This window comes from Manacus candei, unplaced genomic scaffold (genome assembly GCF_025592945.1).
Source record: "Manacus candei isolate 608988 ecotype Guabito, Panama unplaced genomic scaffold, ASM2559294v1 h1tg000119l, whole genome shotgun sequence".
NCBI lineage: Eukaryota > Metazoa > Chordata > Aves > Passeriformes > Pipridae > Manacus > Manacus candei.
In genome coordinates, this window is record NW_026138167.1 from 3,343,270 (window position 1) to 3,362,631 (window position 19,362).

At 44.7% G+C, this 19,362-nt stretch overlaps 2 protein-coding genes across 14 annotated transcripts; both read left to right on the forward strand.

The window, feature by feature from the left end:
- The first annotated feature begins 4,108 nt into the window (after positions 1–4,108).
- On the forward strand, positions 4,109–9,605 carry HYKK (hydroxylysine kinase). 5 transcript variants are annotated; one of them, XM_051770307.1, is made up of 6 exons: positions 4,109–4,213; positions 4,421–4,500; positions 4,757–5,107; positions 5,831–5,967; positions 8,214–8,397; positions 9,069–9,605. In XM_051770307.1, exons 3-6 carry the CDS (start codon positions 4,762–4,764, stop codon positions 9,545–9,547), a joined length of 1,146 nt encoding a protein of 381 aa, XP_051626267.1. In that variant the 5' UTR covers positions 4,109–4,213; positions 4,421–4,500; positions 4,757–4,761; the 3' UTR covers positions 9,548–9,605. The 5 variants fall into 5 exon arrangements, with proteins under 5 accessions (XP_051626267.1, XP_051626268.1, XP_051626269.1 ...); XM_051770308.1 differs by lacking the exon at positions 8,214–8,397 and adding an exon at positions 6,434–6,506 and having other exon boundaries at positions 4,138–4,312; XM_051770309.1 differs by having other exon boundaries at positions 4,139–4,312; positions 8,214–8,250.
- Positions 9,606–9,609: 4 nt separating this feature from the next.
- Positions 9,610–15,406, forward strand: PSMA4 (proteasome 20S subunit alpha 4). 9 transcript variants are annotated; one of them, XM_051770313.1, is made up of 9 exons: positions 10,150–10,311; positions 10,599–10,687; positions 10,847–10,889; positions 11,623–11,785; positions 13,051–13,128; positions 13,357–13,445; positions 14,262–14,392; positions 14,607–14,730; positions 15,002–15,406. In XM_051770313.1, the coding sequence occupies exons 2-9, from the start codon at positions 10,685–10,687 to the stop codon at positions 15,154–15,156; spliced, it is 786 nt and encodes a 261-aa protein (XP_051626273.1). In that variant the 5' UTR covers positions 10,150–10,311; positions 10,599–10,684; the 3' UTR covers positions 15,157–15,406. The 9 variants fall into 9 exon arrangements, with proteins under 9 accessions (XP_051626271.1, XP_051626275.1, XP_051626270.1 ...); XM_051770317.1 differs by lacking the exons at positions 10,150–10,311; positions 10,599–10,687 and having other exon boundaries at positions 10,867–10,956; XM_051770311.1 differs by lacking the exons at positions 11,623–11,785; positions 13,051–13,128; positions 13,357–13,445; ... (1 more) ...; positions 14,607–14,730; positions 15,002–15,406 and adding an exon at positions 9,610–9,945 and having other exon boundaries at positions 10,006–10,311; positions 10,543–10,687; positions 10,847–10,955.
- Positions 15,407–19,362: the final 3,956 nt, after the last annotated feature.

Here is a 19,362-nt window from a genome sequence, read left to right on the forward strand (position 1 = left end):
CCTGAAAAGATTCCTCACACCTCCAGGGGTCTGTGTAGAGATTAATTGCTGCTGGAGAACAAAACTGCAGTACTTGCCTTTTGCTTGAAGACTTTTTGTTCTTGATAAACATTGTCTTAAATATCAAAATATTAGCTTTACTTACCTGTGCTTTTAATTTATAATCAGACACTAAGCTAGCTGACTTGCAAACTAACAGATGCACTGTTCAATTCTTTAAATAGTATGTTTGACATTCCTTAAAAAAATCCCCAAACAAACCCCCCAAAACCTCTCACAGTTATATAATTACAGTGTATTCATTTTTTGACTGTTCAGAGGCCAAACTAATTTAATTTCACTGACAAAACTTCAATATATCTTTTTCTATTTTATTAGACAGAGTGCACTAAAGTTTGAAGTTATGTGTAATCTGTTTTTATGTTTCACTAGTTTGATGTGGTTTCCTTTCAGGTGAGATGAAAACCCTTCCTGTGACTCCTGCCACTGATAAGGGGGATCAGTGGATGCGGGTTTGATTGTAATATCCAGCTGAATGCTGAATGAGTCCCTGCTCTGTGCTACATTCCCACTGATTCTATCCAGAGTGACTGAGCAGATCTTACTCCTTGTACAACGGTGTCTAATGCTATTTTATCCCAGCTCAAAGTGTATATTCTTGATTTAGTTCAAGAAAATGTACATTACTGGGGAGAAAATGGGAATTTAGTGCTGGCACATTGTGATGCCTGATGCAGATGATAAAACTGCAACTCCAAGCCTGTTTACAGCTTGTGTAACTGCTGAAGCTCGAAGGGAACACAGCCTCCCACCCTCTCTCAATGCTTCAGGAGACAGGGATCCAAGCCCTGCCAAGGCAAACTGGTGGAGTGAAGTTAAGCACAATTTCAAGGGATGTGACTTGTCTGCAAGTTGTCACCCGTAAAGCATTCAGCTCTTTTCAGAGCCATGATGGCTTTCATTACCACAGCAGCTGCTTTAGTTCTGCTGCACTGCTGTGTCTTACAGTCCATGAGAGAGAGAGGGGGAGAGGGAGGTTCTGAGCCGTGCCTGGGGCTGCTCAGCTGGAGGCTCCTGCTCTTGTTGCTGCAGCAGGTCCATCTCAGGTCAGTGGCACCTGAGCTGTGCAGGCTGACTGCTGCCCTTGGGTCTGCGCCTCTGGGTGCAGGGGGTCTGTGTGGGACCCAGCTCCTCCCGTGGGGGGAACTGCCAGTGCAGGTAACACCCCATCATCCCTGGGAACGTGCCTGTTCCCACTCCTTGTGCAGCAGTGAATGTTGTAAAGCCCAGCTCAGCAGCCCAGCAGTGAATGTTGTAAAGCCCAGCTCAGCAGCCCAGCAGCCAAGGGAAGATGTTTAACTTAGGCCTGCTGGGATCCTGTGAGCTTTAGGTGGGCAGCAGTGACCCCTTTAGGTGGGGCCTCTGGCAGTGCAGGGCATGGACAGAACTGCTGTGATCACCCCCCAAACGCTGTTCATTAGACCTCTCTAGTATCTCAGGAGGACATGTACCTCTCTGAGAAGTGACTCGCTGTGTTAGATGTGTTTAATCCAGACTTCTCTCTCCATTTTGATTTGGAGGAAAAATCTGTTACAATTTTTCTAAATGTTTTCTCTCCTTGCTTCCCTCTTCCTCCCTGTCCCAAACCAGAAAGCTTTGGGATAGTGTTGATGTTCATACATTTTACACCTAAGTATAAGAACATGAAACCATGTATATTAATCATATTTAAGCAACTGCAAATCAGTATCTGCTGTTTAAAGCCAACAGAACAGTGTAAGTTTTAAGTTCAGTAAGTATTGTAGAGATAAACCTTGTTTGATTGATGAAAATTGTGCATAAAATGTTACCAATGCTGTAAATTATTTTTAATAAAGAAAATTGTATCACAGTTCTTGTATGTTACCATCTGTTTTGAGTAGAATGGAATACATGTAAATTGGTACTGTAAGTGTGTCTGAAGGGGTGGGGTGGATATGGGAAAGGGATAATATTATGTATTATATAATTATGCATGTTTCATTTTCTTGTTGGGATTGTCACGTGGGCTTGCTAAGCATGTTTAGGTGGTATCCAAAGATGTTCTCTGTGTTAGCTGAGCTGCAGATACCAGACTGGATCTTACATCAAATGATTTTTGACTAACCTTTTTCTCCCCTTCAGAGTAATGTATGATTTAGGATCTAGATGAAATTCTGAATTAAAGCACTGGCCAAGGTCACAGCTGTGACAAGGTCCTCAGCAGTGATTTGGGGATGTCTGACACTGACCCAGCTGTGAAGACTTGCTTTTTCAGGCTTGAATTCAACCTGCAGGTGCTAAATTACATCTGATCTTTCTACAGGTATGGAGAGAGGCTGAAGCACAATCTTCACCCTGTGCCTTGCCCCACAGCCAGGGTGTGCTTCCCCCCAGAGCACTGGGCAGGCAGGAGAAGCACAGAAGTTTATAGGTCTTAAGTTTTGGCACTCCTGGCTGGCAACTGAGGCAAGAGTAACGAGGTACAGATCTGCAAAGTGCATTGGAACTTTGTTTGCAGAGAGCAATATGCTTCTGTAAATCTTAAAGCACAGCAAGAATGCTTTCCTGCTGTATCCATCTTGTTCCAGCGAGCTAAAGCTTCAGTCGGCCTCAGAAATTAAGAGAGGGAACCCTAAATATTTTTCAGAGCTTTTATTCTTGAAAAAACTTAGTTGTGTGATTTCTGGTGAGAGTAGTTGGCCAGTCACTTCTAGTAACATCTGTTCTGAAATTGGAGGGGGAAAATTTGTTTCTTGGGCAAATAGTTTCCCTTTTCTGAATTGCCTGTTTGATTAAAATAATGTTTTCAAGTTCACATCCATAATATTACAAATAATACTGAAATAATGGGATGGAGGATTCCTAACTGATTTACTTATAATCCAGATGTTTGGGTTGTTTTGTTTCCATGGTTTGTTGGTTTGTTTGGTTGGTTGGTTTTTACTTCAGTATGCCTTTCCTAAATTCCTTTTTTTCTTCATGTTCAGAATTCTGTCACAGCAGGATCTCAACTACTGTAGATTAATTTTTTTTTCATTAGGAGTTTCAGAAGAGATTTCTTCATTAATCTTGAGGTTTGTCATTAAGTCTAAAATTCTCTAGGTCTGGACACGTGGCCTCAGTCTGAAGGTACAGTCCAAAGGACATCCTGAGCAAGATGCTTTAGGTTTGTTATGTATATATATATATCTAGTCTTTGGTCTAAGCATTTGGCAGATTTTGATCTCCTGTGCTGATAAAAGGATTTAACCGAAATAACCGAACGGGCATCTCCCGGCAGCACTTTTTCTAAGTGTCTTCGCTCTGTGACAGTGTTGCCAGTGTATTTTAGGTGCTGGAAAAATCTCCAGGAGCAGTTAATTAGGGGTGAGATAAGAAAGGGTTTATTTGCCAAGGCAAGATGTTACAGGATGCGTGCCGGCGGTGCCTGAGAGGTTACATTTTATAATATCATCCATCCAGTCCCAGATGTGCCCACCCTGTGGCCTTTCCTCTGGTCCGCCCCGGGTCCACCTCCTTGAAATGAGTCTGGGGTGTATTTTGGGACCCCCCCTTCCTCATCTTCATCATCATCAGAGCACAAAGGGTACATAGTTACCTAATTCCTGACCTATTCTGTGGTTTAGGCCCTGATATGCTGTTCTGTCAACCGTCTAGGCCTTGCCTTGACAAAAGACTAAACACTCCTGCTGTATTCAGAAGCAGGATTGATATGGGGAGCATAGAATGGGGTAAGAGGGTTAAGGAATGTATAAAAAAGGGTGCTGGAGAGAGGGAAAGGAACAAGGGACAAAAGGGAGGGGGAGGTTGCTGCTTTTAAAACTTACTTCTAAAACTTACAAGTCTTACAAATATTAGAAAAATAATAATAATTAAAAAAAAAACATTAGGGGCTTAAGGCATCACAGGAAGTGGTGCTTTCCCTTCCCTTCTGTTGGACAACAAGAGCCGTGCCCGAGGTTTCGCTCTGGGCAGCGGGAGGAAGGGGAGGAGGCGCGGCCGGGGAGGCTCCTGCGCAGGGCCCGGGGAGAGCCGGGGACCGGCTCTCCCCGGGCCCTGCGCAGGAGCCTCCCCGGCCGCGCCTCCTCCCCTTCCTCCCGCGGGTGCTGGGGAGCGTTCGGGAGCGAGGGCTGGGCTGGCGAGGCCCCCCCGGGCCGGGCAAAGGTTGTCGGCGCTGCCTTCGAGTCCAAGGGTTGGTTGCTCGTCTGTCTGGGGGGGGAGGCCGAGCTCGGGGTCCCTGCGGCTGCGCTGCTGAGAGGGGGGAGCTGAGCGTCTGTCTGTCTGCAGGTTTGTGCTGCCTTTTCTTAGCGCGGGGATTGGGAAGGCCGTGGCCAAGCGCGAAGATTTAAATTGCTTTAACGTTAGGATTTACTAAAAAAATAGTTCTTGTCTTTTGCAGGCGTGAATTCGGAACTTCCTGGTCAGGGATTCAGCAGCTCTGTTCCTTAGGAAATCATTCCTGCCTATCAACAATACCAGGTCAGGCTGCTGCTCGAAATGAGCTAATAAAAGTACTCCCAGTTAATAAGCTTTTGACATCTGCTGGTTCTGAGCAGATGGAGTGCATCACTCCAGGAGTCTTTCCTAAGCAGCTGATAAGCTGTGATGTAAAACCTGGGCTGGCTTGGTGGCTTTTCTTTGGGAACCCTCCTCCAGTAGCTGAATGCATTTTGTTGCAGTGATTACTGCTTCTGATGTCAGAGTACAGATCATCCAGCTCCTCTTTTTCTCCTAGAGACAATGTCTTCTGGAAATGACTGTCGACCCCAGACTTTGACCAAACCAGCATTGAGTGAGAAAGAAGCAGCTGAATTGGTTGACAGGGTGTTTGGATTAAATGTGTCTTGGCTGAGGCCACTCCCCAGCTATGACGATCAGAACTTCCACGTGGGTGTCTCGGGAAACAACAACGGGGCTGAAGGTGCCGATGAGTATGTCCTGAAAATCACCAACTCGGCAGACAGCCGGGAGCCTGAGCTCATCCAAGCGCAGACCCAGGCCATGATGTTTCTCAGTGCTCAAGGCTTTCCTTCAGCTACTCCTTATCTCACAAAAGATGGTTCCATAATGTCTCTGGAGTCGGGAGGTGAGCAATTGCCAGCACCCTTAGCTCAGCAGGAGCTTGTGTGTGGCACACTGTGTGGGTACTAAAGGGAAACTCTGGGCTTTTGTTTAAATATTAGGGGATATGTGTCAGGTGACCTGCATTCCACCCATAATAGTCCAAACTTAAAATACCAGAAGCCAAGCAACTCAAAGAAGTAATAATTAACTATGAAAACACTTAGGAAATCACTTCAATATAACGAATTGGATAAAACATTTATATGACATGTCCATGCACAAGAAAAGGAAAAAACCACCTCATTGACTAAGTGATGCTTGAAATTATTTGCCTGCAGAATGGTGTAAAATACAGTTCTAACCCATCTATGAATCCACAACAAATTGCTTTGACAGTGCTAGGAAGAAAGATTGTGTTGACATTTGGCTTTTACTGTCACTGTAACCTTCATGCAAAATCTGAGATTCCTGAGACCTCCTGTTCTGCTGCAAAGCTGTCAGTGGGTGTGTGTTGGCAGAGTCAGTCCCAAGCACAAGGACTTGAAATCCAGCATAGATTGCAAGTGTGTTAAAGGTTTCAGCATCATTGTACAGCACCCTGGTAAATCAAATCTTTGCACGCAATCTGTTTTATCAGCTACATCTGACGACTCCAACACTGGGATAAACCTTTTTTGCCTCTTGCATTAACTGATACTCAGTAGCACATATGGAAGCGACTGACAGATCTGTCCTTGCTTGTCAGATCCTGGGAACAAGAAGCACATGGTCAGACTGCTGAACTACCTGCCAGGAACGCCGGTGGCCAAAATTGCCCCCAGTGCCCAGCTCCTGTATGAGATCGGTAAACTGGCTGCCAGCCTGGACAAAGCGCTCGCAGAGGTGAGTTCCCATCTGCAGCCTCAGGCTTCTTTCTCCCTGAGTGTCTCCTCAGCGTTTGTTCCTGTGCTCTGCCTGCTCTCCCGGGCTGCAGAATGCAGGCTGGCTAATGCAGGTGTCACTGACTCATCCCTCAGTGTCAGCTCCAAGCTGGGCTGCTAAAGCCTCTCCCCGCTCCAGGACCTGTGATGAGGTGTTGGTGATACTCTTGCAGTGCATTTTTGTACCACCTACTGGGAGACAAGGATTTCCTTCTGCTTATGCAAGCTCACCTGCTTAGTGTTTCAAACCTGGCAAATAAGGAGAATGAACTCGAGGGTGCTCACATTAGAAGCACACCAAGCTTGTTTTAAAGGATTTCTGTGTAGTGCACAGCTGGCTGATCCATTCCTTTGAATTCCTTTTGACTTGGTGTCTTTCTCCTGGTCATTAGCCCTGTGACCACTTAACATAGGTTCCTTCCCTACAGTGCCAGCTGTGCCAACAAACAGAGGTCTCTGACACTTCTCATTTGCACTGCTACCACTCAGTCTTAATGCAAAGTAAGTTATTCCTTTACTCTGTAATTATACAGGATAATAAAGGTGATAAATCAGCCCGTAATTAAGTTTGATACATAAAAGAACTCTTGCATTATTTATTGCCTTTCATTAACCTTTCCTTCTCATGTTCTGACTGCTAGCTTCAGACAATTATGAAATGTGAATTGCCAGCTTTACTAACCACATTCTTAAATTACAAAACCATTTTTCAATTGGGAAAGATAACTTGCAGTTGCCTTCTGGCACACTGGTCACACTCTTTTAATGCGATTAAAACAATTTATATAGGCGAGCTGGTCTCAAAATAAGCCTGTGACTGATCCTGCCAAGGAGGAAGTACTTGATGAGAAAGCAAATTCTGAGGGAAAAGGCTCTTTATGCCCTTAACATATGGATTATCATCTACCAAGGCTTGTCACTTAAAAGAAAGCAAATTCCAATAATTCTTGTCAAAACTTCAAAATGTCGTTGGCACTAAAAATAATACCTAAGGTATTAAGTTTCCTGACAACAGACCGGAAAGTACAGCCTGTCTTTTTTACCCAGTTAATTTACTTTATCACCTTGACAGCAAAGCACCGTGCCATGCTTTGTTTTGTGCCCCAGCTCGTATTGCACCCCCTTCTCTGGCGGTGTCTGTCTGGCTCAGATGTGCCTCGCAGCCCCGAAGTGGAAATGAGTTTATGGCTGACCCCCTAAGGCGTGGCAGTGACGAGGGCTCCTGACTTACCACCCTTACCGGCAGGTGGCTTCATTCCTCCCGACGTGTGGCTTTCCACAGCGTTAGGGATCCTGTGCTGTGATTTTGGTTTAGGCTCGATGATGTTCCTTGTTCATACACGGTCTGTTTTGACTGTCATTTAGTGATCGTTAAGAGCCTTAATTACAAGCATAGTTTTTTGTTGTTGTTGTTGTTTGTTTTTTTTTAAGAAGGAGCCAGCTGCTCTCATGGGAAGTCTTTTTATTTGGTGCTGGTCAAATCTGGCCCACAGGCCACCCTAATAAGCATTCGAGGAGTGCAGGTGTGGGGTGTGCAGTGGGAGAGATGCTTTTCCTCTCTGAGTGCCTTTTCCAAACCACCTTTTCCATTTGCTGGTTAAGGACCTTGTTTGTTTGAAATAGCGAGGCCTGGCTGTACAAAGACAAATTCCTGTAAGAATGAAGTCATGGTCAGTGTCTCCAAGAAGGACTCTGTCCCCAGGGGTTTTCACACACCAGCTGTTCCTAAAGCTTGTCCCCAGAAGCTGCCACCTTTAAAAGCACGGAGTGTGCCTGTTCCCAGCATGCTGGCAGGTTTTGTGTCTCTTCTGCCCTGACATCTTTCTGCAGTGCCAGCTGTGCAGGCTGGGCTCTGCCAGCCTGGGGCTCTGCCTTGGCAAGGCCTCAAAGTCCCCACATCCCGTCACACTATGGACAGTCAACAGCAATTTTAGATTATTGAAGTGACAAATGACTTAAGATAATCTTTGTACCTAAACCATGGGAAAAAACCAACATTCAGGCTGTGTGTAGATATTAAGATGCTTGCCTTAATCATTCTTCAGGTTATTCTTTTACTTGATGCAAAGCAATAGTGCAAGTAATGGTGCTTTTCAGTGAGTCTCATTAGAAACCTGTTAAAGTTAATAGGGGCTTTGAATCAAGCCCTTTAATCACAAACCCAGCATTTCTACTTATGGCCTGTTTTATTGTGTGCTTTTTCCAAAGAAATTCCACCATCCATCAGTAAAAAGTCTGCATCGAGGTCAGTTCATTTGGAACCTGGCAAATGTTCCTCTTCTAGAGCAGTACATTTATGCCTTGGGCCAGAACAAATACCGTGCAGTTGTGGAACAAGTTATTGAGCAGTTTAAAGGGAAAGTGATACCCAAGCTAAGCAGTTTTCGAGCCTGTGAGTATTTTGTTCTCATTTTAACTGTGTTGAAATGAGACACAGAAAATTCTTTCAGGAGTTTGGGTCTGTGTAGAAGGAAAAAAAAAAAGGCAAAAAAGTAAATCTCCTTTCTCCCCCACCTAGACATGGGCAAACATTGTGCTCAATGGACACAGCATCTGTAAGCCAGAAGGAATGTGCTGTCCAGGGTCAGGGTCAATTCCTTTCTGCTGAGTTTGCTTCCAGTTAAGGTGATGATTTTCTGCTGTTGTATCAGCTTACTGTTATATGAGTGCACCACTTCCTTTCTTAAAGGCCCAGATAAGTACTTAATCATACTTTTGGAATTCTGCTCACATTGATCTCAATGACAATGTGACAGTTTTATAGTTGGAAACTGCTACTGTGTATTTGGAAAACAGGTAGCATATCACAGGTTAGTACCAGACCAGTCAGATCTTGAAACATTCCCTCCATCCACTGCTGTCAGTGCGGTGGAGGTTCCTGGGCAGCAGTAATGGTGTGAAAGGCACCTCTTGATGCTGCAGGGGACTCGTGGTTTTGTAGTTGAGTGTTAGTTTGAGCGTCTATGCATCTTCTTAAAGCTCTTCCACTGAGAAATACGGGAGGGGGGGAAAGTTAAATTCTGCTGCTTATTAATTATTAAGTACTGTTTCTGCTGTGCTTAGGTATCAATCATGGAGATTTTAATGACTACAACATCCTAGTAGACTGCAGTTCTGCTTCCCCGGAGAACCCCCAGTACAGAGTGTCGGGCATCCTGGACTTCAGCGACATGAGCTACGGCTATTACGTGTTTGAGGTCGCCATAGCCATCATGTACATGATGATCGAGAGCCCAGACCCTCTGGGCGTTGGGGGGCATGTTCTGGCGGGGTTCGAGAGCGTGGTGCCGCTCACGGCTGAGGAGAGAGGGGCCCTTTTCCTCCTGGTGAGCGGCAGGTTCGCGCAGTCGCTCGTCATTGCCGCCCACACGGCTCTGCTGTACCCGGAGAACAAGGAGTACCTCATGATCACGGCCAAAACCGGCTGGAAACACTTAATGACAATGTTTGAGATGGGCCAGGAGGCGGTGGAGAAGAAATGGTTTGAGACTGCCCAGGCGTACATGCACCGCGCACCTGCCCCGTCGGTCGGTGGCTGCTGAGGTGTCACTGGCAGTGACACTGGACCAAATAAAGGCAATAAAGTGGGCGCTGCCTGGACTGGATGGGACTTGTTTGCAGGCAGGGGTGGGAACTGGGCTTGGTCTACCTTCCCCAGGGGCTGTGGCCATTTCTCGAGAGTGTGCCCGTTACTGACCCTCAGGGCACAGCTGTGGCTGTTATTGGCAAGAGTGTGGCTGTCACTGACCCTCAGGGCGGGGGTGTGGCTGTCACTGACCCTCAGGGCACAGGTATGGCTGTTTCTAACCCTCAGGGCACGGGTGTGGCTGTTCCTGCCCTCAGGGCACAGGTATGGCTGTTTCTAACCCTCAGGGCACAGGTGTGGCCGTTTCTAACCCTCAGGGCACAGGTATGGCCGTTCCTGACCCTCAGGGCACAGGTATGACTGTTTCTGACCCTCAGGGCGGGGATGTGGCCGTTCCTGACCCTCAGGGCACAGGTATGGCCGTTCCTGACCCTCAGGGCACAGGTGTGGCCGTCACTACCCCTCAGGGTAGGGGGGTGTGGCCGTTCCTGCCCCTCAGGGCGGGGGTGTGGCCGTTCCCGCCCCGTTCCGCCGGCCCCGCCCCGCGCGCGTCAGGGAAGGGCAGAGGCCCCGCCCCGGCCCGGCGCGCGGCACCGCGCAGGCGCGGCGGCCATTTCCGACGCGGCGGTGAAGGCTCGGGCGCGGCCGCAGCGCCCGGTTCGTGCCGCGGGACGGGACCCGCCGCCCCCGCCCGGCCCAGCGGCTCCTCTCCGGCCCGCCGTGAGTGGGGGCGGGCGGCGGGCGGGCTGGGGGGTGCGAGGCGCGGCCCTGCGCGGCGCGGGGGGCGGCGAGGCCCTGGCGTTCCGCCGCGCTGAGGATGACTGTGCAGTGCGGGCGGGCGGCAGCGCCCTCTGGGGCCGGGCCGGGGGCGCTCGGGGCCGGTGCCGGTTCACGTGTCCCGTGTTCCCCCGCAGGCCCGGTGCCGGTTTACGTCCCTGTGTTCCCCCGCAGGCCCGGTGCCGGTTCCTGTGCCCGTTCCCCTTTCACATCCCTGTGTTCCCCCGCAGGCCCGGTGCCGGTTCCTGTGCCCGTTCCCGCTTCACGTCCCTGTGTTCCCTCGTAGGCCCGCTGCCCGCGGCGCGTCCCCGGCACGATGGTGAGTGACCCCCTCTCCCGGGGCTCTGCGGGGCGCGGTGCTGCCGAGTCACGGCCCGGGCCCAGCTCACCGGCTGGTTGGGTCTGTTCTGTCACACGGGGACTTGGAGGGTTGGTGACAAGGGACTGACGGTACTTACTGAGCTATTGCTTTTTACAGTCTCGAAGATATGACTCCAGAACTACCATATTTTCTCCTGAAGGTATTTTTTAACTCCACACTTTCAAGTAAACTCTGACTGCTCTATTCATCTTCTCACTTGCATGAAGGTTGGTTGTTTATAGCATGTTTCCATCTGTGTATGAGTTAGAGAAATCATATTTACCCAACAGAAGTAGTACCCAGTTCTGTAAGGACACCAAGGGTCCGAAGTGGACATTTCCAAATTCATTCTGACTGAAGCAATAATAAACCCTTCCCCCATCAGTGAGTAATATCACCTGCCACGTTTTTGAAATAACTATTTATCTTTTATTTGATATGGGTGGATTTTGTCACTGTTCCCTAAGACTGGACAATATCCTGCTGGTGCAGTCACACCTCTCCTTGTTATTCTTACACATGCTGAAACAAGTGTTTGCACACCATGTTTTCCTGTTTCTTAGATGGAGGAACTCAAAAAGTTCAGTATCAGATATTTTCTTTGATTATCAAAAATCCATTTTGGCTCATTTTGCTGCAGTAGAGACTTCTCCAGTTGTTTTTTTTTTTAATTTTTTTCAAGAGAGGGTATTTTCCCCATTTTTGGATTTTCCTTCTCTGATTCCTTCCTCCTGTTCAACCTGTTAATTTACTATCAACTGGTAATAGACTGGAGAAGTAAGAGCAGTTTGTATAACGAGCATCTGCCAGATTCTTGCAAGTTCAGGTCACCGTGTGAACTCGGTGGTTTTGGGTGTTATTTTTTGACATTCTGAATTGAAACCCTCTGCCAGGTCGCCTGTACCAGGTGGAATATGCCATGGAAGCCATCGGACACGCGGGCACTTGCCTGGGAATTCTGGCCAACGATGGAGTCCTGCTGGCAGCGGAGAGACGCAACATCCACAAGCTGCTCGATGAAGTGTTTTTCTCAGAGAAAATATACAAACTTAATGAGTGAGTCGAAATGACGATCAAATGTCCAGTGATGTTATTAGTAACAGAACACTGACTAGCACATAAGCTGCTTTTATTTAATTTGAAGTGTTTACAGTCTTTTTGTTTGGTGTTTTAGGCAAGTATGACTGTTTCGTCGTTGCTCACTTTAGTAGTTCTCCTTCTGAAGCAGAAATATTGCTGGGTTTGAGGTTTTTTTATCTCTAGGAGAATTTTCCAGGTGGAATGGCCTGTTTGTTGTGCTGTGCCATACGGGGTAATGGTATTGCAGCAGTTCAGAAAATGGGGAATTCTGTTTCACAAAGTACCATTGGGGGGCAGAATGAAGAATGCACACAAGAACTACCATGCTACTTCAGCTCAGTATCCTCCTCTGAGTCTTTGTTTTTCTTTGGTGACTCAAAGAGAACAAGATTATTGGATGTCTTAGGCTTCTTTGCCACAATTGTAGCAGAAACGATACATCTCCCAATTACAACTTCCATTTTAGTTCTCTGGAAATTAAATTTGGGATGTCACAGCAAAGATTATTACAGATTATGCTTTCTTGCCTGTAAGGGAGGTAGAGCTTCATCCTTGCTGGAAGGTGCACATGAAACACAAATAGTTTTTCATCCTGTCAGCCTCCCATTCTGTGTTGATCGTGAAGGCAGTTAGAACAGTAGGAAGCACCGGATTTTAGAGGAGGCAGTGTAACAGTGCACTGGAGCAGTCCCTAGAACAGCCCTTCCATCTTTGGGGAAACTCCTAATTTCACAAATCCTTCTTGGGTAATAAAAGCTTTGTAGCAACATCAGGTTGGGCTAAAGAGTTCTTAAACAATGAAGGATGTGAAGTGCTTGGTTTTGTCAGGGTCACATCCAGGTCACTGAGTTTCAGTGACACAGATGCCGTGTGTCAGCCAGCAGCTCCCACTGGAGGCCTGTCACATCCGTGTGGCTCCATGTCAGGTGGCTCCTGAGGGGCACCTGCATGTACCTGATGGCTCCTGTAAAGCCACCCAGCACTTGATCATCCTTGGCATGACCCTCCTCTCAGAACTCTCTGTGTAACTCATGTGCTGACTCACCCACATTCGCTGTCCAGCTCTGCTCTCAGGAAATGGTTACTGAGATTTTTGGTGTACCCCAAAGGCAGGAGCTGATGAACCTGTTTTATGTGGCAGCTACGTAGTTTTGATCAGAAAAGCCTTGACAGAAGGTGTTGTGCTTAGAGCCCTGTGTTGGCTGGAGGTGGATGGAGTTCAGTCTGTGCTTCCATTGCAGGGACATGGCTTGCAGCGTTGCAGGAATCACTTCAGATGCCAATGTTCTCACCAACGAGCTGCGACTGATTGCCCAGAGGTGGGTCTGCTGGGAGTTAACATGCTTTTACTTGCCTGCCCTGTCACATTTGGTTCCCTGCATGTTAAATCAAAATGAACATGCCTTTAGTAGATCAGAAGTGGATTGAAATAGAACAACTAGATCAAAGAGGCTCTAACTTGGGAACTTGTTTCCTCTTAAATGTTGTACAGGATACTGTTAGCAAAACAAGTTTTGAAAACCGTTTTTTCTCCTCTTTGATATTAGGTATTTGTTACAATATCAAGAGCCCATTCCTTGTGAACAACTAGTAACAGCTCTGTGTGATATCAAGCAGGCTTACACACAGTTTGGAGGTAACGAAGTGCCATGAGTCATTGTGTTATTAAATGTCTAAGGAACAATTCTCTGACATAATATGAAGGATCTAAATCTCTGGACAGCTCTACTGAATTCTTCTCTTAACAAGTTATACTGAGAAAAACAATAGCCTAATTTAAGAGGGGAATGGGTAGTCATGGTTACTGCTTTGCTGCTGAAGGTGCTACTTTTTATTGATTGGGAAATTGATGGCTCAGATGCCAGGCCATTGCATAGAATGCTTTGAGTGCTCTTGTATTTAATCAATGCCTTCAAAAGACCAGTAGAGAATTGTATGATAGGCAGCTTTTCAGTGTTTGGGGCCCACCCAAAATGTAACACTTCAAAAAATACTATTTCTGTGGCTCGAGCAACATGTCAGAGAACGAGGTTGTCTTGTTCCTTAGTATGTGAACATTAGTATGTATTCTCTGTTTTACATATATGTAGTGTGAAAGAATTACCTTTTTATGTACTTGGCTTTTGACGCTGTTAAGTTAAACACTTCAACAGCTAAGCTACATACTTTAAATATTCAATTTTGATTTAAAGTCCTGAGATGATAAATTACAATTTGTGGAGACAGAAATGAGCTGCTCTTAGGGTTAAATGGAATAAACCTCTGCTGCCCCCCACCCCACGACTTAGAAAGAAATGCTGGCATGCTTATCTCAAGCAACAGAAGTGCAGGACTGTCTGTTAAATCCCAGTTCACAGGAGTAGATTTGGAAAAAGAAATCAAAGAAAATAATTGTCAGTCATGACCAATCTCGTTACTAAATTTAGATTGCTAATAGCCTTCTTTTCAACAGGAAAACGTCCTTTTGGTGTGTCGTTGCTCTATATTGGCTGGGATAAGCATTATGGATTTCAGCTGTATCAAAGTGATCCTAGTGGAAATTATGGAGGCTGGAAAGCCACATGCATTGGGAATAACAGCGCCGTAAGTTCTGGGGCTTTTCTTCTCAAAAAACAAGGAAAAGGGTGTAAATTGCACTGTACTAATTAAACTGAGTTGTTGGTTACTAGTGCAGAAGAGATTTACAGGTAATTTCAGCAATGCTGCTCTTACTCATGTATTGATACTGTCTGCCAAAAAGCCCAGCAGTTTGGTTGATTGCCCAAAGATGCCTTTTTAATTTCTGTCAAATTTACAGGCAGCTGTGTCAATGCTAAAGCAGGACTACAAAGAAGGAGAAATGACCTTAAAGACTGCCCTGGCATTGGCCATCAAGGTCCTGAACAAAACCATGGATGTTAGCAAGCTCTCTGCAGAGAAAGGTGAGCTCCTACAGTGACACAGGGAAGGCACATGCTCTAGGTGTGGGTTGTTGGCCCTTTTGTCATGCAGATGTAGGGGTGACACAGTGAGTGTGTGTCTGGGAGGAGATGATGCAGAGATGATGCTCTTGTGTGCTCTGCTTGCAGTCAGGCTGCTGGCAGGGGGAGGACAGGAGCCTTCTGCTTCCCTGTGATGCCAGAGCTCGCCCTTGTGCTGCTCGCTGTGCCCGCAGGACAAAATGTAACGCGCTGTCTGTTCCATGTGTTTCAGTTGAAATTGCAACACTGACAAGAGAGAACGGAAAGACAGTGATCAGGGTTCTGAAGCAAAAGGAGGTGGAACAATTGATTAAACAACATGAGGAGGAGGAAGCAAAAGCTGAACGTGAAAAGAAGGAAAAGGAACAAAAAGAGAAGGATAAATAGAGTATGAAATCAAGTGTTGTCTAGATAATAAAGGACCTGCTTCAGTAAAAGATAATCTGGATTTCTGTCTGGTAGAAGCCTGCAACTACGCCATGGAGGACCCAGAATTACTTTTGATGAACCAGGTCCTTAATCATCATTTAGATAATTAGTTTACCGCTCCTTACATTGACCAATAATTGCTTTAATTCTTGAACACACTCTCTTTCATCTTCTATTTTTTATTATGGAATAAAATTTAAGAAGAATAGCGATGGGTGTCTTTATTTCCTTAGTAATGCCTGGATATGCACAATCTTGAGGAATTTATTCGCTTTAAACCATTAAAACAAGATGTATGCTAGTTGGTAAAGAACAAATATGGTGTTAGAATTGTTAGAATTTTGTGTGTATGTGTGGGTTTTCCTTTTAAGGTAGTGAAAAGAGCTCCATAGTTTGAGAAGTCATTTCACAAATACAGAATTAAAGTGTGCTGGCATGCCAAGTTTTAGTTTTGGCCTATTTTGTTCTATAACAGGCTCTGTCAAACTGATGGTCTTGCAAGCAGTAGTGTTTTAAAAATGCCCTGTAGCAAATGTGTTCAGTTTATCATAGCCTTCACCAGTGCATGTGTTTTGTAAGAAATTAATCATACCACACGAGCTGTATTCACACAAACTAGAAAGACATTTTACAAAGGCCATGTGAAAATGTTAATCTATCTTGTCAGAATAAAAATAGGTAAATAAAAGAGTGCATGATTTTAGGCCATGTTGACTATTTCACATTTTATCCTGAAAGAAAGTTGAGATGTTTTATGTTTAGCTTAGTGTTGCTGATACTTCCTCAGAGAATTTGGTTCCTTTCTCTGGCACAACAGCCTTAAAAAATACCAGTTAACAACCTGAGAAATCATAATGTTTGTGCATGAATTAGAAATTATTATAATTTTTGTCCAGCTTGCCCCTATACTGAATGCAAGAAAGTGTACTTGCCAGATAAGCAAAAATCTCTTCTGGAAAAAAAAATAGAGGAAATGAAAACAAGTTATTGAAAATTATTGTGCACCCTTTCAGATCTCAAAAGCAAAGTGAAAAGCTCAAGTGACCTGCTTAAATGTGAGGCCTTACTTGCTGAATTTCCAGCTGTGACACTGGTGATCCAGCCCCTTTGTGCCCACCCTGGATTGTGTCCATCTTGCAGCTTTTTTGGTTGGTTGGTTTGGTTTGTTGGGAGTTTTACCCCAAAGGTTATGTGATGTGTACAGGAGTGAATATGACCATTTAAAGAAACTGAGTGAATCCATGCAGTGTTTTGTTGTTAATCCATCCCAGACATTTTTGACTAAAATGTACTTTGTCAACATGGCCAGAAATGACCCTTCATCTCCACTAAACCCATTTTGGAGCTCGCTGCTGTGAGAGTCACTGTTGAGAGCAGAGGGAAGGAATCTGCCTTGAGGTGTCTGTGCTGCCCCTGGTGCAGAGGCCCTGCACTCTGGCAGCCTCTGCAGGGACAGCAGGGCTGGCTGGGGGCTCTCTCCAAGCTGCAGGACCTGCTTGGTCATTCTCTACAGCTCAGTGCAGGCCAATTGCTTTAGTCCTTTGCACTGAACTTAGACAGCACATGGTTAATATTCAAATTTTACAGCCAGTAAAAGTTGGACTGACTCTTCTTTACACCCTGTGCAACAGCAGGTCTTCCAAAGTAACCCAGGAATGGTGTTTCATGTAACGAGCCCTGAGCAGTTGCAGACAACGTGCAACGGGTAAGATTCAATCTCCATCATAAAGGGTTGTATAAATACCTCAAGCTCCATTTTTATGTAGGATTCCAGTGCTCAGTCTTTCTGTTTTTTGATGCCATGAATGCAATATATCAGCATCTTTTGCAGATTTCTGGATCACTGATGATGGTTATACAAGTGCTTGGAACATGCTCTAAAACAGCAATGCCAAAATGGAGTTTTGTCTCACTTCTCAAAGATGACTTGCAACAAAATGTGATGGGCTCCAGCAATGCTTTCTGTCTTTTGGGAAACCAGGAGAGCATCTGAGCTTGTGTTCATCGATGTATATAGACCATGCAAGGCAGTTTGTTCAGTGCAGTAGTGTAAGTATTATTAGCTTAGGATATAGACTTACTGAAATATTTTTTCGTAAATGCATCTTTTTCTAACAAAATGGGGATAATCTTTGTTTAAAGAACTACCAATAGCATTTCTTTGCCAAACACTGCATAATTTGCTGGTAAAGGAGAACATTTTAGATACTGTAACAACAAAAAAGTTGGAATGACTTAAATAATTTTTTGATCTGTACTCTATTATGTCTTGAAGCATTAAGTTGTGTTTTAAAAGATCTATTTATTTAAAGGTTTTGTTTACCCAAAGCAAAAGTAGTATCAAGTACTTTATGAGTATAATCTTTGAACAGTAATTACCAGTTTAATTTAAAAAAAGTCATTTCTCCTGAGTGCCATTAATAGCTGATTGTGAGCTGAGCCTCAAGTACTGCCTTGGAACAGGCAAGTAACTCCAGCTGGCACTCCTGCCCAAGTTGTACAGCAAAGTTCTCCTGAAATAAATTTAATTTCTGATTTTTTTCTGCATTTGAGCCTAGGGCAATAAGCAGATGCTGGGGATCTTTCATGACTAGAATCTTCCTGAGCCATCCTTGCAAGTTCCTTACCTGTTCTTCCTAGAGATAAGAGCAGTGTTTGACTGCATTGGCCTATTGTGTTGATTCTGGCTTTGTGTGTTTAAACAAAAAAAACCTAAAAAAAAATCACCACCATCTGTGCCTTTTCTGGGAGTGGTTTGGGGATAAGTCGTAAGAACAGAAAATGATTCCGGCGATACATTTGAGGTATCTTTGCTAATCAAAAGATCTTCCTGTTCTTTGTATGTTTTTTTGGTGTACGTAGTGTTCACGTAGAGTTTACAGTGTATTACATAAATATTTTAAATATTTAGCTATTGCTGTGGCTTAAATGTTACTTTAACACCAGAACTTTGTGTGGTGCTGTGGAAGGTGACAGATTTTTCAACTTAGGTAGAAGTATTTACTTGAAACTGTTTGCATAATATGATGTTTGTAAACTTAAAAACTGGGTAGCTTATATCTCACTTGACTGCATGATAGAACTTGATAGGGCAAATATGCAAATATTCACAAATAGATTGTCCTAAGAAATTGTAACGTGGTTTGTTATTCTAAGTAGCTTAAGAGGTAATGAAACTACCGCTTCTCCAGTGATATCTGTGCTGTCCTTGCATCTGTCAGAGTAAAAATACAGTTAGCTTGTTTTCTAGGTGACTGTATCCTGTTCAAATAAAGTCAAACTTACTTCTAAGCCTGCTTCTTATCTGACCTCCTTTAGGTTTGCTTCCCTCTTCATCCAAACATTTTACTTGTTAGTTACGAAAGCGCCCAAATTGAGATGAAAAGCTTCTGATGTTAAATTCGACAGCTGCTTCTGGTTTGTTATGGATTTCCTTCTGTTCATAACCTTAAAATTAGGGACAATCCCTCTCCACTGCGTTGTGAGAATGAATACATTAATGACTGCAGGGTGTTCAGGTGAATGGTTTTGGAGGCCACAGAGCTGTATGTGGTAACAGATAACAGAGCTAGGTGTATACAAGACATTAAGTCCAAGAATTTGATGCACTTGGGTGCTTCATACATGAGAGAAACTGTGTAACTTCAGACTAGATGAGACTCTAGGACTTAAATGTCTTTCATTTTCTTTAAAGAATATTTTCCATTACAGTTCTTCTGTAGTAAAAGCTGTCCTCATTTTCAAGTTTTAATTGCGGTTACTTCTATTGCAATATGAAAAACCACCGAAGTAACTTGATCTAAGGGTATCCTTCACTGGCTTTAATCTGGAGAAAATTCAGCTTCACAAAGTTTTTAGAATATTTCTGATTTCAAATAGAGAACTGAGCAGCTTGCTATTTTTATCTGTGTTTAATTTGGCGTTTGGCTTTCCAGTTAAACTACTCTTCAGTGCACAGTAAAAGCTGCCATCAGCCAATTTACTGCAGATTCTGAGAGCAGACTCTAGTGGGGACCTTCAGATGTCACCTCCTGCAGACAAGGGCCCTTCGAAAGACACCATTACTCATGTAATTGTTTCGGCTTTCACCTAATGACAAATACTAAACTTAACACGCTGGTGTTAACATTTTACTGCAAGCTCAAAGCAGCAGGAAGAAACAGC